The sequence below is a fragment of the Fringilla coelebs genome (assembly GCF_963513975.1).
Source record: "Fringilla coelebs genome assembly, chromosome: 14".
Taxonomy (NCBI): Eukaryota; Metazoa; Chordata; class Aves; order Passeriformes; family Fringillidae; genus Fringilla; species Fringilla coelebs.
Genome location: NC_140040.1, coordinates 7,358,240 through 7,384,733, shown reverse-complemented (window position 1 = coordinate 7,384,733; position 26,494 = coordinate 7,358,240). Strand labels below are relative to the sequence as shown.

The window sequence follows — 26,494 nt, the reverse complement described above, 5'->3', positions numbered from 1 at the left end:
ACAGCTCCATATGGCGAAGTACAGCCCTGTATATCCTTGTAGAATCCCATACAGTGTGTTACAATCCTGCATAGCTCACTGAGGCCCAAGACTGCCCTGGTAGATTTGTATGGCTCCATATGGTGCAGTGCAGACCTATACAGCTCAAGTACTGCGCTGTGCAGCCTAGTATGGTGCAGTGCCATCCTGTATGTCCCAGTATGGCCAAGTACAGCCTGGTACAAGATGGTCCAGCACAGCCTAGTATGTCCGACCATGTCCTAGTTGAGTCTTCCATATCCCAGTACAGCCTACTACAGCCCAGTACAGTGTAGGACAGCCCAGTACAGCCCGTATTACATGGTACAGGATGGTCCAGTACAGCCTAGCATGGCCCAATACATCCCAGTCGAGTCCTGCATATCCCAGTAATGCCCAGCACTGCCCAGCACTGCCCCGGACCGAGCGGCGCGGCTGCACTGACCCGTAGCGGCCGCCAGGGGGCAGCTCAGGCGGTGCCCGGGCGCGGCGGCGCATGCGCGGGGCGGAGCGCTCAGGCGGCGCCCCTGGTGTGAAGTGCCCGCCCGCCGCTGCCACCACTGCCGCTGCCGCCATGGCGCTCCTGCACAGCCGCCGGCTCCTCGCCGCCCCGCGCCTCGCCGCCGCTGCCTCCCGTGCCAGGTGAGGGCTGAGAGGTGGCTCAGCCCCTAGGGCCGCCCGCCGGTGCCGGCGGAGGGGTTTTCCCGCGGTTGAGCCCCGCTCCGAGGTGGCGGTGGGGGAGGCTGCGGGAAGCGAGTCCCCCCGTGCGGCCCGCCGCTGACGCCGCGTTGGGGATGGATGGGGGTTGCCGGGGGGACGGACCGCGCTCTGATTGGCTGGGGAGGGGGGTCCTCGCGCTCTGATTGGCTGCGGCCCAGCCCGGCGCCCCCCGCCTGCCCTTGAGGCGCCGGTGTGGAGGGCGCGTAGGCACCGGGGAGCCCCGAGAAACGGGGCCGAGGGGAGCCTGTGTCTTAACGACGGGTTGGGGGCACCCTATGCCGTCACCGATGGGTTGGGGACACCCTGTGCCTTGAATGACTGGTTGGGGTGCTGCTAGTGATGTACGCTGTGCTTCGGGGCACGAATGATGTGGTCGATGAGAGGCTGGACGTGCCCAGGCCATGTGCGCTCGCAGCGCAGAAACCAGCAGTGTCCTGGGCTGCATCACCGGCAATGCAGGCATCAGGTAAAGGGAGGGGATTCTGCCCCTCTGGTCTGCTCTGCTGTGACCCCACCTGCAGCACTGCATCCACTTTTGGGATCCTAGCACAAGAAGAACAAGTTCGAGCAAGTCCAGAGGAGGCCACAAAGATGATTATAGGAATGGAGCACCATTTCTATGGAGAAAGGCTGAGTGAAAGAGCTGGGGTTATTCAACCTGGAAGAGACAAGGCTCTTCCAGGTTGGAAGTGACCTAATATTGTGGCCTTCCAGTATCTAAAAGGCCTAGGAGAGAGCTGGTGAGGGACTTCTGACAAGGGTATGGAGTGCCAGGACAAGGGGGAAAGGCTTTAAATTGACAGAGGGTAGGGTTAGATTAGATATTAGGAACAAATTCTTCCCTGTGAGGGTGGTGATGCCCTGGCACACGTTATCCAGAGAAACTGCCTGTAGCATCCCTGGAAGTATTCAAGGCCAGGTTGGACAGAGCTTGGAGCATCCTGGTCTATTGGAAGGTGCCCCTGTCTATGGCAGGGGTTTGGTCAGTGTAATCTTTCAGGTCTATTCCAACCCAAACCATTCCAGGATTCTGTGTGCTGTGAAATGGGCCTGAGGTGGTGCTGTCTGGCTGACCTGTGTAGTGGGACCAAAGGGACCTCTGCACTGTGCAGTGGCCTCATGCACAGTGCAGCAGGTCTGCAGTGACCCCATGATCCATGAAATGGAGTGGGAGTAGTGCTGGCTGTGCTGGAGCTGTGCTCTCAGGGGTACAAACCCTGGCAGGTTTGTACTCTCTCAGGGTGAGAGTGTTTCTGTGAGGACCAGTCCTACACTGGCAGCTCTGGATTCTGCTGTCTCTGGTCAGCAGAGGTTTGGATAGAAGGAAGCTGGAGCTGTTGAAAAGCCCAGAACATCCAAGTTTCCATGAAGTACAGCTGACCTGAGAGCCATGGAGCTGGGAACATCACTGAGACCAGGTGGCCAAGAAGCAGAGTGTGCAGAGGGGTCTGGATGAAGCCTTGCTGCTCTCTAGAACCCTTTGACTCCTGGCCCTCACTAGTGGGGAAGTCTCTAAGAAACAGTTTGCAGCTTACATCAGAGCAGGAAAGCAGTGGGTTTTTTTAAATCTCTATTCCAGCAGTGACTACTGCTTCTAAGCCAGCCTTCTGGCTCTTCTCGGCAGGGACAGAAGAGCAGCTGTCTAGAACTTGTATTTTGTGTCCATGGACTATAGCAGGCCTGTGAAAGGTATGGAGCCTGCTGGCATAAGCTTTGCTTTTCTCATGCTTGTTATACAGCAAACTGTAAAGTACCAAATTGCATTGAGGTCATCCAAGAGAGATTGTTAAGTTTTGTAAGTAAGGAGCCTCTGTGCACAGCCCCCTCTTTCTGTTCAGGAATAGTGGCTTATTATGCAACAAAGGAAGCCAAGCACTGATTAGCAGTTTCTGTTTCCTTATCTTCAGCAATACAATGTGGTGCTCCAGCTGCTGTCATTAATCTGTGCTGAGAATGCTTTTTCTGAAAGCAGAACAGAGGTTAAGAGATACGAAATGGTTAAAACAGCTCCATTGACACACAAATGCTAATTAGGACGATAACTCAGGCTGCTGCTCTGATCTATCACAAGACAGCTATTTAAATACTTTTCTTGGTGGAAAGCTTATCCGAAGCTCACTGGGGCAAGGAATTTGTAGGCTTGAAAGGCCCTGTAGTAGCCAGCAGCCTGTTGGCATTGCTCATGTGTAAATATTTGCTTTAGATGTGGTTTACGTACAGCCTTTGGCCCCTCTGGCCCCTTGCTCTGCTCTGTCTTGCAGAACTGCTGTGGGGGCTTTGGCAAAGCTTCTGAAATCCGGTATCTTATGTGGCTGTACCTCAGGGAATGTGGGCTGGCCTCTCCACATGGAAGCCTTCACTGGGCTTGTAAACGCTTGCTCTCCGGGTTTGGCTTGAGTCCTGAAGCAATTCTTAGGTCTGTGCACTTGAGGCATAAGTTCCACATATATTTTTGAAAAATGTTGCAAATTTATGCAATTCCTGGTGCATTTTTCCACCTTCTCTGTCCCACTGCACTTGAAGTTGTGCATTAGACCAGCTGAGAAGACCAGCATGGCTGAAGAGTACAGAGGCTATTTAGATCTCTGATGAGCATCTAAACTCTTACTGGGCCTTCTGTATGGAAGTCCTGTAGCTGGAGAATGTGCTTCCTTTGGCTTACATTGAGTATCCCTCGGGTAGTTCAACCCCAGCTTAAGTTTACCTCTGGTTAGTTTTCTGCACTGAATACCTCTGGCCTGGCAGAGATGTACAGTTTATAGCTTTGACCTTTATTCAAGCCCAATGTTCTTTTAATTGCTCAAAATAAAATACAAGGCAGTGCAGGGACAACAGTAAGGGGGCATAGCAGTGTTTTAGGGTTTGTGGCCTTGGACCCCTAGTAGATCTCTTTTTCCCAAACCCCTTTGGGAAAACTTTGCCTCTGTGATCTCTTTGGTATCCTGATATGTTTGGACAACTCAGCCTAGGCTTTTTTCTCCTGTCTCCCTGCAAGCTCACCTCCTGGAAACACCAGAGGAGTCTTGTTCGCTTGGAAACCTTCATGCTGAGAACAGGAAAATAAGCCCTAAACCTACCCTCTTGGTGCCTTAAGCCAACACAAAAACCGGCTCAGAACAAAAGTACTTAACTCTCTGGAGTGCTGCAGCTTAGGTAAATGCCTGCAGGATCAGCATTAATTGCAGTATGTTAGAGCTCAGTGACCTGCCTAAGCCTTAGTAGGATCGGGACCTAAATACCCCAAACACTGTAAGCTGCTTGGGGAAAAGCCCAGCAGAAAGAAGGTGCTGTCACCATCTCCAAAGTATCAGCTCTTTAAAATAGGTGGCCAGGCTCCTGCAGCCTTTGATACCAAAATAATCCTAGACCAAGTAAACTGAAGAAAGCCACACTACTGCACATTGTTTCTCTCTTTCTCTGCCTCTCCATTGCCAGGAGCACATTGGGAGGGGTTTGTCCAAAGTTGCCTGAACCCGCAGCAGGAGTTTGCCCTGATAGTCCCCTTGACGTGTCCTGCTCAGGTTGGTTCCCCAGGTCACTCCCTCCACACTGGCTGCAGCCCCTGTCCTTCTCTGGAGGGTGTGTGTTGCTGGCATCTCTGACTCATCCTCCTTTCCAAGCTAATCCTATACTTAAGAGGTAATTAAGACTAGTTTGTGGTCTAAAAACCGTTAAGCACATCTTCCATTTTTAAACTACCTGAGGTGGCTCTACCTCTTCCTCAAAGCCTGTCAAAAGGAGTAACAGGCTTTTTTTTTTTACATTTGGAAATAGTGTACAGAGGGTTGTCTGAAATTAGTCTGATTGAGGATTGAGGCTCCATGAGATGCAATCTACATACATGGGAGACTGCAAAATTTTTCTGTAGTAAGGAAACTTGGCCTAAATGGTCCTAAAACTGGGACAGAGTGGAGAGGAAAGATGATTGTGTGAGTTCTGCTGATCAGTTAAAGCTTTCTTAACCTGGGTGGCCCCACTGCCCACAGACCTGTATCTGCCTACAGTCTGCACTACACACTCAGCAGGAGGTCTGGTTGGCCCTGGGCTGGCTCCAGGCTGCCTGCATTGCCTGGGGCACGGACCAGCCCCAGGACAGCATTCCCAAGTTGGGAAAGGATCTCTTATCAGATGACATAGCCTTTCCTGGGCAGCAAAGCATAGTAAAGCTGATATGTCTCTCTGTCTGTGTGTTTCTCCTTCAGCAATCAAGGCTTGAGTTCTGTCCTCCAGGAGATAAACCCAATCTGCTTTGTATTGCACTCTTTGTTCCCCACTGAGCTGGGTGACCTGTGTGGTGAGTCAGGACACTCAGAGCTGCATGCAATGCCTTCAGGAGGGGGCTGTGACAGCCAAATCCCTCTGTCAGGCAGGTTAAAAAACACCACACTGCTGCTCCTGCACTGTCTGCAGGCCCGCAAAGCCTGGACATGGGACAGGGCAGAGACTGTGGCCAAAGGAAATAACAGGTTTCTTTTTATAGCATGGTCTGCTCTGCCCTTGACATTAAGAGAGCCTCTCCATCTTCAGGGTGCGCTGCCAGCCAGGCAGAGGCAGGTGGCTCCTTGTGTTGGGGGAACACAAAGCTCCTCCTGATGCAGGGAGGTTTTGTGGTTGACAGCAGGGGAAGGGTCTTCACATCGGAGCTTGTCACTTGTCACAAGGGGAACAAACTTCTGTGATTTCCTGGAAAACAGCATTCGTCTACAACACCAGGGGAGGCAGAATTTGTAGGGCAGAGAGTGGAAATACCTTTATTTTGTCAGCCAATGCTGGGAGAAAAACAAACTGGTTTTCATGTACTACAGCCTTTCCAGGAGTTTGGAAGAGACTCCATATTCATGCTTTTGTGCAATTGCCTGAGTCTGGCCAAGGTTCCCTGGAGGGGAATGACCTGTGCAATCCCACGTGCAGGCTCTGGGCACTTGTCCAGAGCATAGGAGTTCAAGGCTCCAGTTTCCTGGGCTCTTTGTGGTGTCAGCACATAAGGCAAACAGGAGCATTTCAACATGCCAATGACTGAGAGGGAGTCAGTTATCTTCAACCACAATGAACTGAGGGCTCTTCGCCCATTCTGCAGTATATGATGTGACTTCAATGGTTTGGTTGGTTTTTTGGATAATTCTCTGAACACTACCTTTTTCAGTGATTTAAAGACACAATTTCCCTTGTGGGTTTCTGTTGGTGCACATCTCTTCCCAGTTCTCAAGCCTCATGCTTAACTTCTTGTTTCTCCCTTTAGCTCATGGTGGTCCCATGTGGAGATGGGTCCCCCGGACCCCATCCTGGGGGTGACAGAAGCTTACAAGCGTGACACCAACTCCAAGAAGATGAACCTGGGAGTGGGGGCGTATCGGGATGACAACGGGAAGCCCTATGTCCTGAACTGTGTTCGCAAGGTGAGCTGGCTGCTGGGCAGGGCCAGATCCAGGTGCCACATACCCTGAAGGAGTCAGGGAAGGGGAAGGTCACTAAGCAAGTTTTGTCTGTTGATCCTTAAAATAGGCTCTGTCTCTAACAGAGCAGGACAGTATTCGTGGATGTCTCCCTTAGCAGGACTAATGCTTTTGAGACATGACAGAGCCGTTAAGTAGTACAGGACAAAACAGAAAATACATGTCCTGTTCCCATTCAGGTAACTCTAACTTGTTGCTGACTTCTATGACCCCTGCAATGCACCTATTCTCTGAACTTCAAGGTGTTTCTTGAACAAGCTGATGTTGTTTAGGGCACGCCACAAGGGAGGGAGGAGCTGACATTGGCCCCTTAGTGGATTATTCTTAGAAATTCTGCTGAGCCGATACTACCAGTTTCTCCATAAGCCAGTCTAAAACTCCAGCCCAGAGAGCTGGGTGTGGACATTGCCCTTGAAGGGATTATGGGGTCTTTTAGGGCTGTAGGGGTAGAAATAGGCTGTTAAATAGCTGGCAGCTGACACATGCATTGATCGGCTGCACTGACAAGGAGGGTGCAGGGACGAGTTCCTTTTCCACGTGTCTCATCAGTGTGGGGTTTAAAGCTATCCCTTGCCCTCCCTCTCTCTGTGCAGCTGGGTCACAACCAGGGAGCCTGGATGGTGTCACAGGGACAGTTCCCTAGTGGTATGTGAATGCTGCCAGGGTCTGTGCCACTTCCAGCATGACAAGGCCCTGCAAAAGTTTCGCTACCCTACCTGGTTTGGGGTTGTCTCCTATGTAGAGATGATATCTGCCTCTCAGAAACACTCAAGTCTTGCTTTCCTGCAGGACAATTCCTGCTTGGACAAAGAAGTGTGTGTCTTAGTGCAGCAGCATTGTATTGTAATGGGCTGGAAGTGGTGCTCTCTTCTGGTGCCAGGTTTCCTTGGCTCCGCTGTACCAACAGTGTCACCCACTGAGGGCTTTGTTGGCTGCGGGGTTTTATCTGAAATGTTTACTGCTGCCCCTTGCTTGGAGCCCTGCAGAGAAACTCCTGTAAACCAACCTTTGCCCCTTTCGAGCAAGCAAATATGCAGAGAAGTAACCTTCAGCTGTCCATCATGCTCTCCATGGTGATGCCTTCCTTGCTGAGCTTGTGTCCTCCCTTCCAGGCAGAGGCCATGATAGCATCCAAGAAGATGGATAAGGAGTACTTGCCCATCGGGGGACTAGCGGATTTCACCCGGGCATCCGCAGAACTGGCTCTGGGGGAAAACAGTGAGGCTTTCAAGAGCGGCCGGGTAAGGAGAGGCCAGGACACAGAGGGCAGGGAGGACACATGGTTTGTGTGTGGGTGCTCAGCAAATGTGGAAGAACCGGTGGGGAATTGATACTTCTGAGCTGTGGGCTGTCTGCCCCAAGGATCCCTGCTTTTTCTGAAGGCTGGGGTGAAACAGTCCTGTCCAAGGAGGGGATTTAACCTTGCCAGAGGGCCCAACTCCCTGCCCTGGAGTTGAAGATGCTGATCCCTGTGGTCCCTCCAGCCCCTTGTCCCTGTTTTGGTGTGCTGCTGCCAGTGCTGACATCATGACTGCACTCTCCCTGTAACACAACACGGCTACTCAGACTCAGATTTTTTTTTTTCTTTTCTTGCAGTATGTTACTGTGCAGGGTATTTCTGGGACTGGATCTCTGCGAATTGGAGCCAACTTTTTGGTGAGTGCCTGGCCAGCAGTGGAAGGAAAGGACGTATTTTGATCAGAGCTGAATTTTTACAGTTTTCTAACTGCTTGTATGTATACAAACTGTTTGAACACTGTGTCTTTCTATTGACCAGCAACGCTTCTTCAAAGCCAGCCGTGATGTGTATCTACCCAAACCGTCCTGGGGCAATCACACTCCCATTTTCCGTGATGCTGGCATGCAGCTTCAGGCTTATCGTTACTATGACCCCAAGACGTGCAGCCTTGACTTCTCTGGAGCCATGGATGACATTTCTGTGAGTGCCTTCCATGCCTGGAAGAAGGGAGGTCATGTGGGGAAACTGGTGGTGATACTGCTTTACCCTATATGTGATGATGTGGCATGAAGCTGTGTCAGGGGAGGTTTAGGCTGGATATTAAGAAGAGATTTTTCACCCAGAGGGTGGTTGGATATTCAGACGTGGTCCCAAGGGAAGTTGTCAGGCACCAAGTCTGCCAGGGTTCAATGAGTGTTTGAACAATTCAGGCACATAGTGTGGTTCTCAGGGTTGTCCTGTGCAGGGCCAAGGAGGTGGACTCCTTATGGGTCCATTCCAGCTCAGAATATTCTATCATTCTGTGATGCCTGAAGGCATTAAATCAAGGCTAGAAGTCTCACAGAGCTCATCTGCTGAGGAGAATGCGCAGATATCATTGATGATTCATTCTCTATAACATCTTCCTTAGAAAATTCCAGAGAAGAGCATCATCCTCTTACATGCTTGTGCTCACAACCCCACTGGGGTGGATCCCCGGCAAGAGCAATGGAAGGAATTGGCAGCTACAGTGAAGGTGAGCAATGTCCCAAGGGTACTGTGCAGTTCCTGGGAATACCACATCTCTGGCCTTTCATGGGTGCCACCTGGTCTTTACTTCGCTAAAGGTTATTCCCTTCCCTGAAGGCAGGATGGGTGTCATGTTCCTGACAGAAGCCAGCCAAATGTACCCAGAAAACTTCTAGCTGACCATTGGGCTTTCTGCTGGCACCTTCCCAGGAAGCTAGACTAGGGAGACCTGAAAGAAGAGCAGCAGGGTTGAAAGCATGAGCTGTGATTGCTGGAGCAGAGCACCCAGTGCTGGTGTATTAAAAGTGCTGGAAGATCTCTCATATGCCTGGTGTCTCCTTGCAAGCTTCAGCTGCAAATAGATAAGGACAAGTTCTGTCTTCTCCTCCTTCCTGCTGCTCCATCAAGCCTGTAGCCAGTGAAATTTGGCTTGGAGATACCTGGCCTTAGTAGGGTCCTGAGAATTGGTAGATATCAAAGTCATCTCTGTGGCCTACAGAAGGGTAGATCTAAGGACCAGTGTATCTGGGGTATCTGCCTAGCTGACTAAAGAGTTGCCAGGTGATTTTCCTGGAAACTGATAATACAGAAGACATTGAAGTAGACTATTTTATTACTGTTGAATTTACTTCTGTTTTCTGGGCCAGACTTGCACATCCCATAAATGCCCTGGAGGATCTTTAACTGCTGTTTTGATGTGTGCTGGGTAGCTGGAGGTTTTGGGCTGCTTTCCCGGTGGTGAATGAAGGGGAATGGCTCTCTTTCTGGAGGAGAATCGCTGCAGGTGGACAGACCGCTGTCTGCATGGCTTTTCTCAGCCTGCTGCCTTGCTCCTTGGAGGGTCACTCAGCTTCTGTGACACTCTCTTCCATCTTTGCTGGCAGAAACGAAACCTCCTCGTGTACTTTGACATGGCCTACCAGGGCTTTGCCAGTGGGGACATCAACCGGGATGCCTGGGCTGTGCGGTATTTCATCGAGCAGGGCATCAACATCGTCCTGTCACAGTCCTTCGCTAAGAACATGGGGCTGTACGGTGAGTACGGCACATGACAAGGAAATCATTTCATCCAGGCTGCTGGTGGGATCCCAGTACCTGCAAGGTTTAGCAGCCAGTGTCTTCCTGTTGCCTGTGTTCATCCTGCAGTGCTGAGCAGGAATAACCCATTAGGAGCTGGTGGAGACCCTTCTAGAGAACAGGAATCCCCTACAGCTGTGTGGTGTTGGGTGCCACAGTATAAGAAGAATTTAAAGCTTTCAGAAAGTATCCAAAGGAGACAACAAAGATGGTAAATGGTCTAAAGGAGAAGCCATACGAGGAGCAGCTGAGGACACTTGCCTTGCTCAACCTGGAGAAGAGAAGACTGAGGGCAGAGCTCATCATGGGCATCAGCTTCCTCTCAAATGGCAGCATCTGTTCTCTGTGACCAGTGACAGGACTTAAGGGAATGACATAGAGCTGTGTCAGGAAGGATTTAGGCTGGATATTTGGGAAAGGTTCTTAACCTAAAGGGTGATTGGATATTGGAACAGGCTCCTCAAGGAAGTGGTCATAGCATAAGCCTGACAGAGCTTAAGAGTATTTGGACAATGCTGTCAGACACAGGAATTGTAGGATTCTTGGGGTTGTTCTGTGCAGGGCCAAAAACTGGACTCAATGATCCTTCCAACTCTAGATATTCTGTGATTCTCTTAGGAGAGCGTGCGGGTGCCTTCACAGTGATCTGCAGTGATCCAGATGAAGCCAAGAGGGTCGAATCCCAGCTGAAGATCCTCATCCGCCCCATGTACTCCAACCCACCTGTGAACGGAGCACGCATTGCCTCTATGATCCTGAACACCCCTGACCTACGGAAGGAGTGGTAAGGAGAAATCTGTAATGTTCATGACAGTGAGGTCTCTGTGCAGCCCTGTGCTGTGCTTACTGTGTGCTGCTGTCACTGGCTTAGCTTCAGCAACAGTCAGAACCATATTTACTCTGGAGAAATCCCTGCTTATGTCCTGGCATCAGCTGGTGTCAGTTTAACCTGACACAAACAGGTTTTCCTTGTGTTACCAAGGAAGAAAGCTCAGCGTAAAGGAGGGGCTAAAGCTCCTGAATGATTGAGGGCTGCAGGAGCTGCCTATCCAAGAAGCATAAAAGTCTGAGGTGGTAGCCATGTAGTGTGTTTCATGTGGGAGAAGTGGAAGCATAAGCCCCCTGGGAATGAGACCCAGGAATGTAACCCTCATGCCCTAAGCCTGATTCCTGGCATCAGCCTGTGCTGTTTTCCCAGCCCCCTGGTGCCCGGTCCCTCCCAGCAGCTGGCCTGGCAGAACAAAGGTTGGCAGTGCGCTGTGGCCTTGCTGGGGGCTGTGTTCTTTTGGCAGCCTGACACTTGTGCCTGATCCAGTGCCCAGCAGAGACATTTCCTAGCTGTGCTGCTTCGGAGCAGGGCCTGTTTGCCAGTGCTACCCCTGCACTCTTGGTTTATCTGTAGATACTATTTTGTCTGGGTTTGAGTAGTGCTGCCATGAGGCATCCTACTGACCCATGGCTTTCAGATGTGAGAAATGTCTATATTCTGGTAGTAGTGTCCAACAGCAATGGAATAAATAAAAAGAGGTCACCTTCTGGTATGAGGAGAATGAAGCAGCTCCCCCAGCTGGAGCTACATTTCATGCTCTTCTGCATCCCTCTATGATCCCTCTATGCATGCATTTAGGTGGAGAGGTTGATTTTCAATAGCTGGGGTGGGAAGAGCAACATTGGTGTGTTCTAGCCCTGCTCTGAATGGTTCCTGGGTTGGCTTCTCAGGCTCACAGAGGTGAAGGGCATGGCTGACCGGATCATCAGCATGAGGACTCAGCTGGTGTCCAACCTCAAGAAAGAGGGATCCTCCCACAACTGGCAGCACATTACTGACCAGATTGGCATGTTCTGCTTCACAGGACTGAAGCCTGAGCAGGTAAATGCAATTCCAGTGGTCTCTAAGTGTCATTTGCAGTCCTTGCCAGTAAATTTTTGACTGCAGATGTCAAAATGAGCCCTTGTAAGCACTTCTTCCTCAGAAAGAACATCCTCCAAGCCCTAAGCACTGGTACATCATGGGGACCCCAGTCTTGCTCTGTTCCCTGCTGTACTTGGGGAGGTTGAAAGTAAATGTAGCTGTCATGTCTATCAAAGCAAGCAGTCACTGGGTGCTGCTCTAAAGTGACCTTAAAGGTCAGCTCAAGTGAGGTGACTCTTCCAGCTGAACATCTGCAGTGTTGCTGCTTGGCCTGAGAGCTGAGCAGCATCTCTCTTGGTGCACAGGGTACTCTGCAGGTAGTGGGATGCCCTGTCTGCTGGCAGCCAGTTTGCTTTGAGTTTCAGCAAGCTGGGTAAATATGCACTTTGGTGACACAGCAGAGGTTGGCCTGCAGTTTGAACTTTGTTCTTTCACCCCAGGTGGAGCGGCTGATCAAGGAGTTCTCAGTGTACATGACAAAGGACGGACGCATCTCTGTGGCGGGAGTTACATCAGGCAATGTGGGTTACCTGGCTCATGCCATCCATCAAGTCACAAAGTAAAGACAAAGGGGTGCCCTGGAGCTGGTGGCTTTCCCTTCCTCACCAGTCGAAGATGAGGAGGGAAAAGAAACAAGCAGAATACTTCAACCACAGCACTTGAAGCCGCTGCCGAATGTATCTTGTAGATGAGTTGTAGAAGCCTTGTCAAATCCACCCTGTCTTGTGGAGCAGGGACATAATTGCTGGCTCCTGCTCGTCACAGCCATTCTTCCCTGCTGTCCATCCTTTCTCCATCAGCCCCAGCATCTATCTATGCTGGAGGAAGCAAATGCTTAGCAATGCCATCCTACCAGTGTAGGCACCAAAGGCTTCTCCGCACACATTTCTCCATGAGAAGGCTTTGTGAGGCTTTTGGCTGCTGGCCCAAGCAGCAGCAGGCAGGGAGCTGGGTGGGCTGCTCTGGTGTGCTCCTCCAAGCTCCTCAGCCAGTCCTTGCTGCCAGCAGGCTCCATCCTCCTCCATCATCCCAGCCTGGGGCTGGGCAGCACCAAAGCTGTCCTCTGACAAACAGCTCTGAGGACTTCTCACTACCAAACTCTGCTCCGTCGTTGGCTTCGCTCTTTCCATCTGGGACTCTCCTTTCAGGTGTAATTCACAGTGGCATCAGTGCGTGGGGCAGACCATTGTCCCTCTTTTAAACCTGTCTCACTTTCGTACCTGGAGGTGAAACAATTTCTCACCCTCCCCCCCTCCCCTCTGCAATAACAATCTCCTCTGAAAACTGCTCTCTGGTGGTCTCTGCCTTGCCCCATTCCTGTCCTAAGCCCAGCAGTCCAGCCCTTTACCTCCAGCAGCTCTCCCTGCAGTCTTTGTTGAGTGTCTGTAAACCAAGAGGCTGGCCCTGCAGTAAGCCACTCATGTGGAGGTGTGGGGCATCCCTCTCTGCTCTGTTCAACCACATATCTGGTGACACCAGAAAACAGAGATCTTGAGAGAAATCTGAGCTGATGACTCAAAAACCATTCTGTCCTTCTAAGCCAAGTGTCCCTGAGGTCCTGTGACTTACTGGACTCTGATTTTTAATCCAAATAAACTGGTGCATGGCTATGTTGAGCTGGGGACTTCATCCTGTCATTGTGCAGCTGGATCCTGTCCCTGCCGTGCACCAAACATTCCCTCTCAGGGCCATGCTAGCATAGGGGATCATACATGACCAGTGAAACCCTCATCTGAGAATCCCATGTAGGGCCCTTTTTGGCCACTGCCCCATGATGGAGTGGAGCCTCCCTAGGCGGAGCTGGAGGCATTACGTGTTAAGTCTGTGCGCTGTCTCCATCCACAGGCACCTCTTCCCTCTGCAGCCATACCAGGGTATTTAGCAGAGCAGTCCTCATTTCCCATTCCTGCCCAGGGCAGCTGTGTGTCCATTGGAGCTGGGACAGGTCCAGTCTGGTGCACCTGTCCCAGTCTAGTGCACGTTGTTGCCAGACTTGCTGGAAGGCTGGATCCTCCCGCCGCTCCCTGACAGAAGGTTTCCGCTCCCACGCCGCTTGTTTACTGGCCCGATGCCCACAGCCGCTGCTTGCTGTCCTTTGTGCAATAAACCGCTTTCCATGCCGCACACGCCGTAGGGGCTGCCCCACGGCGCTGTGGGTTCCTGTGCTGTGGTCCCCGGTTCTGCGTGGCTCTGGAGCTGCCGCCTCCTGCCCTCTTACCCGCGTGGGGCCGTTCTTCTGTTCGTTCTCTGTACAATAAAAGCACCCTGGAGCACAGCCCGGTCTCTTGCCCTCTCCTTGCCGCAGGTCCCCGCAGACTTAGCCTCTGGGACGGGTTACCCGAAGGGCGATGTTTCCCCTTCGGATGTTCCCCCGCCTCCGGGGCTAGACTACAACCCCCGGCGTGCAGCGGGCAGGGCGGAGCCGCCGCCGCGCCGCCGCTGCCGCCGAGCTCAGCCGGGGCTGGGGCCGGGGCCGAAGGGAGCGGAGCAGAGCGCGTTCCCCGCCTGGTGAGTGGGGCCGGGATACGGACGGACCGGGGGGACACACGCGGGGAGCCCAGCGACCGGCTTGGGCAGGAGTCTGTGCATCCCCTGCGAACGCGGGCTGACCGTCACCGGCTCCGGGCCTTGCTCCTCCGGGCGGGGGGCGCCGCCGGCGCCGCGGGTCTGTCGAGTCACGCACGGTGAAGCGCCTGCTCTCGGGGTTTCTGGTTGCCAGAGTATGGCGGCTTTGCTTGGAGGGAAAGGACACCCTTCAGCATCCTCCCCCAGGCCATGGGAGAAGCATCGACCCCCTGCAGCATCCTCGGGCGGGTGGGAACTTCAGCCCACGCGGACCCACCGGTCTGCCCCTCTACGGTCCTACCCACGGGGCACAGGGTGGCCCTTCCTCCCCTTCCCCAGAAATCTTTACAGAGGATTCATAGCACAAGCACAGAGTTTAAATAGCCCAGAAGCAAGAGTGAGCTGTGCAGGTAGAGTCTCTGTAGATGTCCTCTAGGAATAAAAACCAGATTTCCTTGAAAAGATGTTTCTCATGTTCATGTAAAGTCCTGCAAAATCCTGCCAGGTTGTGAGGGTCGATCTCCTCCACCTTGGAGACACTGGGATGATATTTGGACTTTCCAACCCCCAAGGACTGTGATGCTGGAAACATAATATCTTCAAATCCAAAAACTTCTGAGACATCATCCATCTCCTGCTGGTTGTCACCCTGGGGGGTGCCCTGGAAGGGGCCAGTCCTGCTTTTCCTGTTGACACAGTATTTCTGCTGCACACAGGTCATTCCTGTTGAGCCCAGCCTTGCTCTTTACTCAGGAGCACGTGCACAGCTGCTCTTGCAGAGCTTGCAGAAATTAGGGCTGGAAATCAGGAAGTGAGCCAGGACATTGGGTCTCATGCCCACAGAAAGGCGAGTCGTGCTGTAAAGCTGCAGCTCCACAGCCCCACAGCTCAGTCCCCAGTCCAACAGCAGTTGTGTCCTCTCCCTGGATTTGAGGGACAAGAGGTGAGTTCTCCTGCTATATCTCTGCTGGTGTGTGTGTGCTGTGACCCCTCAAGCTAAGACCCAGGGAACTCAGTTCCCCTGTGCCCCCACCTGATGCCCAGATTGTCCCTCGTTAATATAACTTACCTAACACTTAACAGTATCATTCTTCATCCCCTTGTAGGAGTAGGGAAGTGCCTGACTCCCGTGTTGCTGCATTCCAGCCTGTTTGTTTGTTGCCCTTCCTGCCTGATGGAGCCCGTGCTGGCTCAGGACTCTCCTCTAGGTGCCTGGCTGAGCCTGGTGCAGGACCACTAGTGGGACGTGGATAGTGGCGTGTGCCACCTGCGAAGGGACAATGGCTCAGGGCACTGGGAGCATCAACAGTGACTACAAGGATTGGGAATGGAGTGACGATGCTGGTGAACGGGCCAGGCTCCTGCAGAGCCCTAGTGTGGAGACGGTGCCCAAAAATTCAGAGAGCCAAGGAAGTGGTCTGGGGGCCACATCACCTCTGGGAGCTGTCTTCATTGTGGTCAATGCTGCTCTCGGGGCTGGGCTGCTCAACTTCCCTGCTGCCTTCAGCATGGCTGGTGGTGTGGCTGCAGGCATCACCCTGCAGATGGTGAGTGGTGAAGGGACAGTCCCCCAGCCCACCTGGGAGGGTGCACAGGAGGGACACGTGGTGCCCCAGAACGAGCTTGGGGAGGACCAGACTCCTAGGAAGAAGCTCTTTTGGGTGAGGTGCACCAGAGATTCTCAGTGTATTCAGGAGTGGCTTCCTGGGGTGGCTCAGGGAACCTTGCCATGTTGTTGGCTCACTATTCCCTCCCTGTCTCTCTCCCATCCTAGTGCATGCTGATCTTCATCATTGGAGGCTTGGTCATCCTGGCATACTGCTCGCAGGCCAGCAACGAGCGCACCTACCAGGAGGTTGTGTGGGCTGTCTGTGGGAAGGTGCCTGGTGTGCTGTGTGAGGTGGCCATTGCTGTCTACACCTTTGGCACCTGCATTGCCTTCCTCATCATCATAGGAGACCAGGAGGACAAGAGTAAGTGCCTCCCATGGAGCAAATAATAACCAGTTGTTCAGCTGGAAGGGCCAACCTGACCATCTCGGTTGTCCCCACAGTCATTGCTGCTCTGGTGAAGGAGCCTGAGGAAGTTGGGAGCAGCCGCTGGTACACAGACCGCAAGTTCACCATCAGCATCACCGCCTTCCTCCTCATCCTGCCCCTCTCCATCCCCAAAGAGATTGGCTTCCAAAAATATGCCAGGTGGGTGGGAAGAGCCCTCTGGGGCTGGGAGCTGTGGTGGGCCAGCCAGCACCCGCCTAAGCACGGTTGCAGAGAACAGGGATTGGAAATGCCGTGGTTCTAGTATCTGCCTCTGCCTTCCAATGCTTCAGTTTCCCCATCTGGGGAGCAGAGGAGTGGCTGAGCACTGTGCAGCCACAGTGTCATACTTCAGGGCTTGTGTCCCTCCCTTCTGCATGCTGCAGGAAGCAGTGAATGCTGCTTTCAACTACATTGTCTCCTATCTTTGGAATTGGCAATCCAGCAGAAAGGAGAGCCAGTAAGTGTCCCTAGGCTGGGTGGTCTGCAGGCCAGCCCTGCTCCATCAAGAATCTTGGTGTGACCTGGCTACACCTGGCTGCTGGAGCTGCACCAGGGGCACCAAGGCGTGTCACTGCTTCAACACTCGCCTCTTTCTCCAGCCCAAAACCCAAGTCTGGCAGGTTTGCCACTCAGAGAAGAATGGGATAACCCCCAAATTGTGTTGGCATCTGCTTGGAGGACAGCGGGTGACATTTCCTGGCACATTCCCATGGGAAGGGAAAGCAAAAATGAGTCTGATAGGCAGGAGTGGGGTAGCCTGGGCTGTGCCAGAAGATGGGGATGGAGAGGCTGGGAGGAGACTCTCCATGAAGTGGGGAGGCAGAGCACTCACAGCCTCCTATCCCCTTTCACAGCTCTCTCAGTGTGATTGGCACATGGTATGTCACAGCAGTCATTATCATCAAGTACATCTGGCCCGACAAGGAGCTGGTGCCTGTGGAGATCCCCACCAGGTGAGAGCAAGAGACACGATGCTGTCAGTGCCATCACAGCATTGCAGAGCCAGGCAGGGCTTTGGGAGCGAGGGCTGCAAAGGCTAGGGATGAATCTTTCATCAGTCCCATCCCTGGTCCGGAGGACTCTGCATGTTGCTGCCAGAAGCTCCCAAATGGCTGCACCTCTGCGTGTTTCAGAGGAGCAGGTGGTGAAGAGGAGGAAAAGGACCTCTTAAAGGTCCCCATGGCTCCATCACAGGTTTTGGTAGCACTGACTGGTTTTTATCTCTGACATATCCAGGCCTGGATTCCCTGTGCAGTGCTTGTACTCACCCAACAACAAGGGCTGTGTCTATATTTGGATGATTTTGGTTATTTCCTTAACGAGCACAAACACTGTGGCTTATTCCCTTCCTCACAATGAACATTTTTGGATCCAGTGCAGGAATTTTATGGCAGAGCAAAGGTTAGACCAATTTTTTTGCACTGCCCAACTAGGTCCTTATTTTTTACTGATACTTTTACTTTTGTGTGCTTAGGTTTGGCTGTTCTGTCTCAGTGAAAGGCCCTGGTCTGCAGGGAGTACCAGGTCCCAAGGAAGCCTCATTCCATGCAATGGCATCATCCTGGGTGGGGGGAGGCAGTAAGGCAAAGACACTGAGCACTCCCAGCTCATCCTCTCCTGGTTCATTGGATGGGGGTCACAGGGGATTCTGGTCTGACTGATAGGTGCCTCTCTCCTTCCAGCCCCTCCACCTGGACAGCTGTCTTCAATGCCATGCCCACCATCTGCTTTGGGTTCCAGGTAAGGCCACAGGCTTGGCATTCCTCTTCCACCTTGTTGTTGCTTGGGTGGCAGACTAAAACCCTGCCTGTGTGATTGGCTGCTTGACTGGCTGAAACCCTGCCCGTATGCTCACTGCACAGCTTTGCAAGGAGACTTTTTAACATCTCACCACCTCTAAATGCAGATGGATCCATTTTACCCCAGCTAGGACGTACAGGGCATCCTGTCCCCTCGCCTTTTCTTCTCCAGTGACAAACCTGGGGAATCACCATTTCACAACAAAATCATGAATTTATCACCATCATCACCACTTCACAACAAACACAGAATATCATGAGTAGGATTCCCCATGTTTCTGCACATCACATATCCCCACTGTCTCTGTGTCCTGGCAGTGCCATGTGAGCAGCGTGCCCGTCTTTAACAGCATGAAGCAGCCGGAGGTGAAGACCTGGGGGGCAGTGGTGACAGCAGCCATGGTGATTGCTCTCTTTGTCTACACAGGCACTGGTAAGTGAGGGGACACCGTGTGAGTGTGGCACAGTTCTTGGAGTGGCTGTGAGCTTCAGGAGGGCAGGGACCCTCTGGTCAGCAAGGGTCAGAGGGCAAAGGGAGGAGAGTCCATTGAACACCTTTGCAATGTGCCCTGCTGCCATATCCATCCTGTCCTTCAAACAGATGTTCAGGAGACTTGTCCCTGTCCACTACTGACTGCTCCCTTCCTGGCAGGCATCTGTGGCTTCCTAACCTTTGGAGCTGGTGTGGAACAGGATGTCTTGATGTCCTATCCCTCCAATGACATCCCTGTTGCCCTCGCACGGGCTTTCATCATCCTCTGTGTGCTGACATCCTACCCCATCCTGCACTTCTGTGGCCGGTGAGTGCTGGGAGAGATGGGGCTGGTGTGGGAAGGTGGAGCAGCACGAGGAAACCCCTCTGTCCTGGGTCTGTGCCCACAGGGCTGTCTTGGAGGGTCTCTGGCTCCGCTATACCGGGGTAACAGTGGAGGAGGACGTGGTTCGGGAGCGGAGGAGACGCCTGCTTCAGACCATCAGCTGGTTCCTCCTGACACTCCTTCTGGCTCTTTTCATCCCTGATATTGGCAAAGTCATCTCTGTCATTGGGGGCTTGGCCGCTTGCTTCATCTTTGTCTTCCCAGGTAAGGCATCCTGGGATGCTCAGGGGCTGACAAAGGTCTCATGGCCTTGTGTCTCAAAGAGGGAGGGGCGGGATGGAAACACAGGAACCAGGAGATTTTTAGAGGAGGACACAAATGTGGTGTAAGGCCAGTCAGCAGCCCAACTATTTTGGCTGGACATGGAGCCCTGTAACAGGGAGTGCAGCTCCCTGTTTTATAGGGTGTCTGTTCAGTCCCCAGTGGACAGTCCTCATCTGGTTCTAATTTGCCTCCCCTGCCTTTCAGGCCTCTGTCTGATTCAAGCCAAGCTCTCTGAGATCCAAGAAACCAGGGCAATCAGGTAACTGAAATGTGCCTCCCCTCTCCCCCATTCCCCTGTGGATATTGGGGTGAAGGACCCCTCTACATATGCCCTGTCCTCCTGTGTCCACAGCTGGTGGGCCCAGGTCAGCTATGGGGTGTTCATGGTCACCCTTGGAGCCTTCATCTTTGGACAGACTACTGCCAATGCCATCTTTGTGGATCTTACAGCCTGACTCCTCCAGGCTGGACTGCACTGCTGCTGCTGAGGGGATGGAGATTTCCCCTAGGACCAAAGGGGAGTGGGAAGAAAACATGGTGGTTTGTTGGGAAGAACCAAGAGAACTGTTGTGACTTGGGGCTTGGCTGAACAAGCCCTGTGGTGGTTTGTATCTCATTGTCTTAAGGCTGCAGGCAGTCAGGCTTCTCTCAGCCCTGGCTCCCTGGTGAAGCCAGAGCAACACTACAAGGGGACCTGTCATCCAGGGCAAGCTCTTTCTGGCCCTGGAAGTAGACATCACTCCCTCAGACATCACTATGGGGTCATGGTTGGGGTTTGCAAAGCCATGTTGCTCTCATCTATGTACCCTTGTGCTCGTGGAGCTCCTCTCCACAGGTAAAACTCCTCCCAACTTTGGAGAGAGAAGCAGTGTTCTGCATAAAGGGAAATAATAATCATGTTTATCAGACAGGGAGACATCCCACAGTCCTATTCTGTGTCAATGTTTGGTTTGAACTCTGGTTTCCTGCTGGTCTCTTGCCTCTATTCTCACATCTCCCTCTACCTGGGCTGTACTTTGTGTTACAAAGGGTTGCCTTCAGCCTGTTTGGGCTTTTTCTTTTGAGGATCAGAATGACCCTGGGGTAGGGACATGTTTTCCTTGCCAGGGGTTGCTCACTCAGTAGAGAAGCTGCTATGACTGCATCAACCTACTGAAGACACTACAATAGAGCACAGCTCTTCTCCAGATTTACAATCCCGTTCTTCCAGGTGTCCAGGAAATGGGACTGGGCCAAGTTTTAAAGGATGCTTTTGGGATAAAGCAATCAGAAATTATTTGTTTTAAACTGTTCTCTTGGTCATTTACACTCTCTATGGCTGGTGTTGCTCTGGGCTGTCCTTCTGTTGCCTGTCTGAATGATAGTTCATTCCTGCTTTTTCTGGGTTGAGCAGTTCCCCCAGCTGCAGATTTGGATGGGGGTGTTAAACCTCAACAGCAATGTTCTCCTGTTCTGTCTTTGAATTTCTTTTTATGTTGTTTGGCTTCTAAAACCTTTGGGGAGGGAGGAATTTAGGGATAGCTGTTGATGCATCTGTGACGAGGGTTCAGCCCAGATTTGTGCAAAAACCCTGCACCTCCTGGAAGCAGCACAGGCTGTTGTGGTGGGAAGGAGAAGCATGGCTTGTGCTCCTACACTTCTCAGTGTGGCTCTCTCTTGCTACAACCAGTGGCTGCAGGAGGGGTGACAGCACGTGTGTGCTTCCCCACAGGGAAACATTTGGTCTTTCCTTGCTAACACTGCATGTAAATGGGGAGCTCCCCATTGCTGCTTGGGACAGGGAGACCCAGGTGGAGAAGGAGGAAGAAAAGCCCTAAGCACAGCAGGAATGTTTGAGAAATGCTGTGAATGCACAAATCCCTCCTGCCTCTCTCAAGGGATCTCCAGCATCTGTGCCCTCATCTTTTGACAGAACCAGGCTCCACCAAACCCCCACTTGTATGGCACTGGCTGTGTCCTGAGCACCTTTGCCAGGCTCCTGCCTGTGAGCAGGAGCTGGGGCTTGGGGACCCTTTATGCCTGGCATAAAGAAGATGGCCAATTGTCCTGGATGTGGGGATCACAGAGCCACCTCCTGTGGAGCCCAGCAGAGATGCTCAGCAGATGCCAATGCCAAAATGCCTTCCAGTACCCACCCTGCAGGAAGATAAAAAGGTTTGGTACCTGGTGGATCTTGTGGCTCTGGCTTTCCTGAAGGTGTGTTAGGCATGAGGAGGTCCCTTGGCCGAAGTGGACGAGGACACAGTGTCTCATTCCACCTGGGAAACACCTGGGCTCCCTTGCTGCTCCCACAGAGTCCCTGTGGCTGAGGGCTGGGCAAGTCTGGATGTGCTGTGGCCGTTCCTGTTTGCCTTACTGCTCCCCTTTTTACAAACACTGGCCTTTTAACGTGTATTTTGTACATGCAGAAAGTGGAGGGAACTCAACTCAATAAAAGTGACATTGTGATGCGTGTGTCAGGCCAGCACGAGGTGGTTTCTGTGGGAGATGCTCCCGGGTGGGATACAGGGATAAAGCCATATCCTGAAATGCCATCCCAGCTCTCCGAGCTTTGGGATGGATGGTGTGGAGCTGGGAAGCCCCACTGCCTTCCTCAGGCCCTCACTCTCCGGGGTATCTTCGCGCCCAGGGCCGGGGGAGGCTCTGAGGGCCCCGGTCCTGGTGTGGCACCCCAGTGTCGCTCCCTGGGGCCAACAGGCGGGTGTGGTGTGGCTGAGAAGGAACTGAAGGGAGTTTCCTCTTCGGGACTGAGGCCGGCCATCCGGGAGGGTGCAAATGGAGAGGGGATTTCCTTGGAAAGGAAAACCCGTGCCTGGAGCGTGCCGGACCGGGGCCGGGCGCTGTGAGGGACCCGCAGCCACCATGTTGTGGGGGAGCAGCCCCTGGGCCGAACCAAGGCAGCGCGGGGGAGGGGACGCCAATTCATGGACCTGTACCACTGAGCGCTGAGCGGGGGGGAAAACCGTTCCTGGGCTCGTACCACCTTCGGGGGGAGGAAACAGCGAGGCGAGGGGGAACGGGTGGGCCGCACCACTCGGAGAGGGGTAAACCGCCCCCCCCTCCCCCCGCATGACTCCGCGCGCCCTTTGGCACCGCCCGCCACTTCCCCTTCCCGCCCGCCCACGCGCGACGCCCCTCGCTGATTGGCCGGCCTCGGCAGCGCGGGTTGGCCGTCAGTGCGCACGCGCAGACCGAGAGGACTTCGGGGCTCTGATTGGCCGAGAGAGTAGGAAGGCTTTCGGCCCCTCCCGGCCAATGGCGCGCGGCTCAGGCTCCGCGCGGAGGGCGGCAGGATGCCCTCCCCCGAGGTCGCACGGCGCTGATTGGCCAGCTCTCACGCGGCCTCGCGCTCTGATTGGGCAAAGGCTTCTCCGCGGGGGCGCGGCATCTCCGCGCGCATTCCGCCCCTCCGCTCCCCCCGCGCCCCCCCCGCGAGAGGACGGGGGAGGGGAAAGGCCGCGGCGCGAGCGCGCGACCCCATCCGCCATTTTGTATCCGAACGGCGGCGGCGCGAGAGAAGCGCGCGAGCGGCCCCGGCCCGGCCCTCACGACACCGCCGAGGTGGGAGCGGCGCCCCCCCGGCCCTGGACGGGGTGCTCTGGGTGGCTCTGGGGGCCCTGCGAGCTTCGGGGCGGGGGGGGTCGCGGTGGGGACGGGGCCGGACGCAGCGGGACCGGGCCGGCTTGCGCTGGGGGCAGCGGGGCCGGTTGAGGCTCCCGCCCGGCCGGGCCGCCCTCCGGGGTGTGCGAGAGACAGCGGCGGGACCCGTGGCCGTCTCCCCCCGCACTCCTCGGTCTTGCGGCCGCCCCTGAGCCAGAGAGGGAACTCCGCAGGGTCCGGGGCCGGAGCCGCGGGTGTTCCCTGTTCGGTGGCGGGGGCAGGTGGCTGGGGCAGCGTCGCGAGGTGGCGGGGAAACCGCCAGCTCCGGAGCTGTGCTCATTTCTCCCCCTTCGCTTGTGTAACGCCAGTGGTGACAGGTGGAGCTTTGAGGACTCCGGGCCGGGCCTGCCCCGGCCGGGCTCGGCGGCCTCCGTAGGAGATCGGTGTTGTTGTAACTTGCCCGCAGAAAATACGGAAAAAGTGAGCTATAGTAAATAATCCGTTGACATAACCTTCTTGCAGACCACAGGAGAGAAATCCTTCTCAGTGCTGTCCTCCAGTTAAGAAAACGCTGCCCAGTAAAATGGACTTGTATAATTCTCAACTAGAAATAGCAACAGTTGGGCGTCTCGACAGATGCTGTATCAGTAGAAGAGCTTCTTTACAATACTTTCCTAACTTAGATTAGTACCATTTACTCCTTATACAGGAAGGCCAGTGAGTACTCACAGTTTAGTTTCAACAAACCACAACCAATTTGGATTGTATTTACAACAGAAGTGAGATAATGCTGAAAATAAGACGCTAGTCTGCTGGTATATCATGTACTCAGATTGTTTCTGAATCCCACTTGTTGCAAGGAAGCATGGCAACTGCTCTCAGGAACTTTTTTCAAGCAGGTAACAAAACAGGTGTGACTCTGACCAGTCATTCTTAGTGTACCCAACTGATTCCTGTTTCTAAGGTAACAACTTTGGCATTGGCTAAAATTATGGGCAGGGTGAGTCCGGGTGGGGTGACTCTCTTATAAACAGGAAGCAAACTTAGTTGATAGTAGACTGGTCTGTCCTTTCCACCTTTGTTATTCTGATTCTTTCAGCCCTTTTGCTTGTAAGGTCCCTCTTAACTGTTGATGCTCTTGGCCTGGTGTCTCTAAACCAAACTCACAACCAGTGTGTTGCCTACCTGTGTCTTTTCTTTGGAGAAATACCTTATCCTGTTTATCCTATATAGTCTTCCTAGGTTTTTGATTTATGCTGTAATGGCTACTCTTGGTGTTTAGCTGAGTAAGTGGAAGAGAAACTGTGGGAACATAACTTAACAATTGAGGTCAGTAATGTTTTGTGCCTCTGTGATGGGACATAACTAAATCATGTTGGGAATTGTTATCACTGAGAAACATGGTTGAGGCCATCACTATTTTAGCCAGATTTCTCTTTAGTTCCATAAACATCCCCAATGTATGAATATTGCAGTTTTCTTTGACTTTTGAAATAGCATATAGCTGTTCTAAAACGCATTTTGGATGGTAAAAAACCATGAAGTATTTGATAACAAGTCTCTCCTTTTTTTGCCTGCAGCAGAAACTTTATTTTGCAGTTCTTGTCTGAAGGAGAACTGGGAAGTGAGAGTTTCTTGTTGTTTTGTTGTTTTTTTTTTTTAAACAGTCCAGGTTGAGATGTGAAAATGCCTGAAGCAGCCATGTCATGTTTGATGCCTATCTCATGTATTTGAGGTAGATCCCAAACTGCAACTTCACTGGCCTGAGTCTGTAGGAACAACTTCGGTGCTTAGTTCAGCCACACTCTGAAAATTGAAAGTACTGTGTCTAATCATCTTTTGACTTCCAGTTTACTGGAATTGGGTGCAGCTTTCCAGTGTGTGGAATGTTCAGGTGTCTTTTCTTTTGTAAATACAACTGAATTTGAACTGGTCAAATGAATCAGGAGCTTATTTTACTGCTAATGTGACTTTCACTCTGGGGTTTTTCCTCGGTAGATTTCAAAGTGATTGACATCCTGAAATATAAAGTATAGTATGATTCAAAACCACCTTTCTCCCTTGGATTGCTCCCAGTGTTTGCCTTCAGAGAGATGTGCTGCCCTTCCATGTTTTGTATTTGGTGATGGGTTTAAAAAGAGGGTAAGGGACTGTTCTGGAGAGCAGGTTTAGCACTGGTCCCTTTAGCACGTTTTATGTGATGTTTTGTGACAGGAGTTTAGAAACCTAATCAGCAAACACATTGCTGTTTGTGTCACTTCATCTATTTTATCCTCCACGTGCAGCACATGTGCCCTGAAATCATACAACTCCTGAAATCCAGTGGCAGTAGTTACTTTCTTCTGCAAAATTCCGAATACCAGCTTAAGTTAGCTTAAAGTAATTTTGAATTTACTTTCTTTGTAGGGGTGATTCTGAATTTGTGGAAGACTTCAGGTTTGTCAACTTCAGCATCAAGGCTTAGTTACTCTCTAGTGATTTCTGGTTAGTAGGGAGTGTCTTTGTCACACCTGATGGGTGGTTTCATATTGACCTACTCTATTTTGTGATCTTTGGATTCTTGCCTGAAATTTTATTGCAGTTATGTTTTAATCCAACAGAACTCTGCTCTTGAAAAAAGATCTGCTGAAATAGATGCCAAATGTCTTTTGCTTATGGGCTGTTGTTTCCCTTAGGAAGTGTTCAGGGTGTATAATGCTGTAGAATTTGGTAAATATTTTTTATCTCCTTAAAATGGGTTGTGTTCCACAATATAAAATAGTAATATTGTAAGAACTCCTGAGTTCTTTGCCGGGTATATTAATCCATTACTGTATAGTCGGATCTGTGGCTGAAAGTAGAACATTTTGCCAGGTAATCTATTTTTTTTTATAAACTCCCTGTGGCTGAGGCCTGACTTGTCTGAACCTGGCAGGTTTGGCCCTTGGACTGAAAGCTTCCTGAATTGTTGAGGCCAGTGTAGGGAGATTCATTCCCACTAAGAATATATGGATCTAAAAATAAAGTCTGCTTCACATAGCATTCATAGCTTCCTTAATCAGTGCTGTAGTAATTGAATTGTAGTCTTGCACTGCATGACCAAAGAGGTATACCTGTGCAGTTCTGCTTTGCAGGCAAGGCTCCCTTGGTTACTCTGTACTCTCCTGAGTTAGGGTGCATCATTTGAACCTCTGAAGTGCGGTTATTGTTGTGTCCGGGGGAGCTGTCAGGTTTGCTGTGTGCTGGGATGCATACAGTGCAAACCATATGTTTAGAACATAAGTAGGAAGCTGTTTCCTCAGCTATTGTGTTCCTTGAGTCTCTGTGTTTGCTCAGGCTCTTCCTTGAGAGGTTTCCTTGAAAGAAAAAATCCATTTTGCCTTCAGCTTGGATTGTCCAGTGGCACTGCCAGATTTTGCAGTTGGAAGGTGGCAAAGCTTGTTTTGCTTCTTTGCAATCAAAGCATTCCCTGCTTTTTTTGGAAGACAAGTGATGCTAATAGGAGGGTGGGATGGTCAGTGTGTTGTATGGCAGCAGGGAGGCTTGAGCCCAGCTGGAGAATTTCAGTACTAAAACCCCTGAGTTTTAGGTGGAGTAGGTGCGATTCCTGTGCTGTTTGTATTGGTATGATGAAAAATGCCCAGAGAAATGTAGTTTTTCTTCCTAGAGGCCTGAATGGCAAACTCTGAAATTCTGTTATTGCCTTAAAAATTGGCTAAGTTG

General features: G+C 52.1%; 3 protein-coding genes across 11 annotated transcripts in view; all 3 read left to right on the top strand.

Annotated features, from left to right (window-relative positions):
• The first annotated feature begins 525 nt into the window (after positions 1-525).
• GOT2 (glutamic-oxaloacetic transaminase 2) lies at positions 526-13,922 on the top strand. The gene is made up of 10 exons (XM_084215250.1): positions 526-660; positions 5,978-6,134; positions 7,304-7,432; positions 7,788-7,847; positions 7,969-8,130; positions 8,561-8,665; positions 9,543-9,693; positions 10,354-10,519; positions 11,455-11,605; positions 12,088-13,922. Exons 1-10 carry the CDS (start codon positions 593-595, stop codon positions 12,208-12,210), a joined length of 1,272 nt encoding a protein of 423 aa, XP_084071376.1. The 5' UTR covers positions 526-592; the 3' UTR covers positions 12,211-13,922.
• Positions 13,923-14,081: 159 nt separating this feature from the next.
• SLC38A7 (solute carrier family 38 member 7) lies at positions 14,082-19,787 on the top strand. Of its 2 annotated transcripts, none has more exons than XM_084215145.1 (11): positions 14,082-14,155; positions 15,319-15,759; positions 15,987-16,185; positions 16,266-16,410; positions 17,106-17,204; positions 17,934-17,991; positions 18,369-18,483; positions 18,703-18,850; positions 18,933-19,132; positions 19,397-19,451; positions 19,545-19,787. In XM_084215145.1, exons 2-11 carry the CDS (start codon positions 15,493-15,495, stop codon positions 19,645-19,647), a joined length of 1,389 nt encoding a protein of 462 aa, XP_084071271.1. In that variant the 5' UTR covers positions 14,082-14,155; positions 15,319-15,492; the 3' UTR covers positions 19,648-19,787. The 2 variants fall into 2 exon arrangements, with proteins under 2 accessions (XP_084071271.1, XP_084071272.1); XM_084215146.1 differs by lacking the exon at positions 14,082-14,155 and adding an exon at positions 14,979-15,155.
• A 2,838-nt stretch (positions 19,788-22,625) lies between these two features.
• The window catches only part of CNOT1 (CCR4-NOT transcription complex subunit 1), a 54,578-nt gene continuing 50,709 nt past the window's right edge, over positions 22,626-26,494 (top strand). For all 8 annotated transcript variants that reach the window (XR_014616507.1, XM_084215336.1, XM_084215340.1 and 5 more), the window contains exon 1: positions 22,626-22,753. The gene's annotated coding sequence lies outside the window, so the exon portion shown is untranslated. The remainder of the gene's footprint in view (positions 22,754-26,494) is intronic.

Coding starts and splice junctions, on each gene's coding strand:
- GOT2 (XM_084215250.1), top strand. CDS start 593: ATGGCGCTCCTGCACAGCCGCCGGCTCCTCGCCGCCCCGCGCCTCGCC. Junction 8,131..8,560: donor GAGCCATGGATGACATTTCT/GTGAGTGCCTTC, acceptor CATCTTCCTTAG/AAAATTCCAGAGAAGAGCAT. Junction 8,666..9,542: donor AATTGGCAGCTACAGTGAAG/GTGAGCAATGTC, acceptor CTTTGCTGGCAG/AAACGAAACCTCCTCGTGTA.
- SLC38A7 (XM_084215145.1), top strand. CDS start 15,493: ATGGCTCAGGGCACTGGGAGCATCAACAGTGACTACAAGGATTGGGAA. Junction 16,411..17,105: donor GGCTTCCAAAAATATGCCAG/GTGGGTGGGAAG, acceptor CCCCTTTCACAG/CTCTCTCAGTGTGATTGGCA. Junction 17,205..17,933: donor CCTGTGGAGATCCCCACCAG/GTGAGAGCAAGA, acceptor CTCTCCTTCCAG/CCCCTCCACCTGGACAGCTG.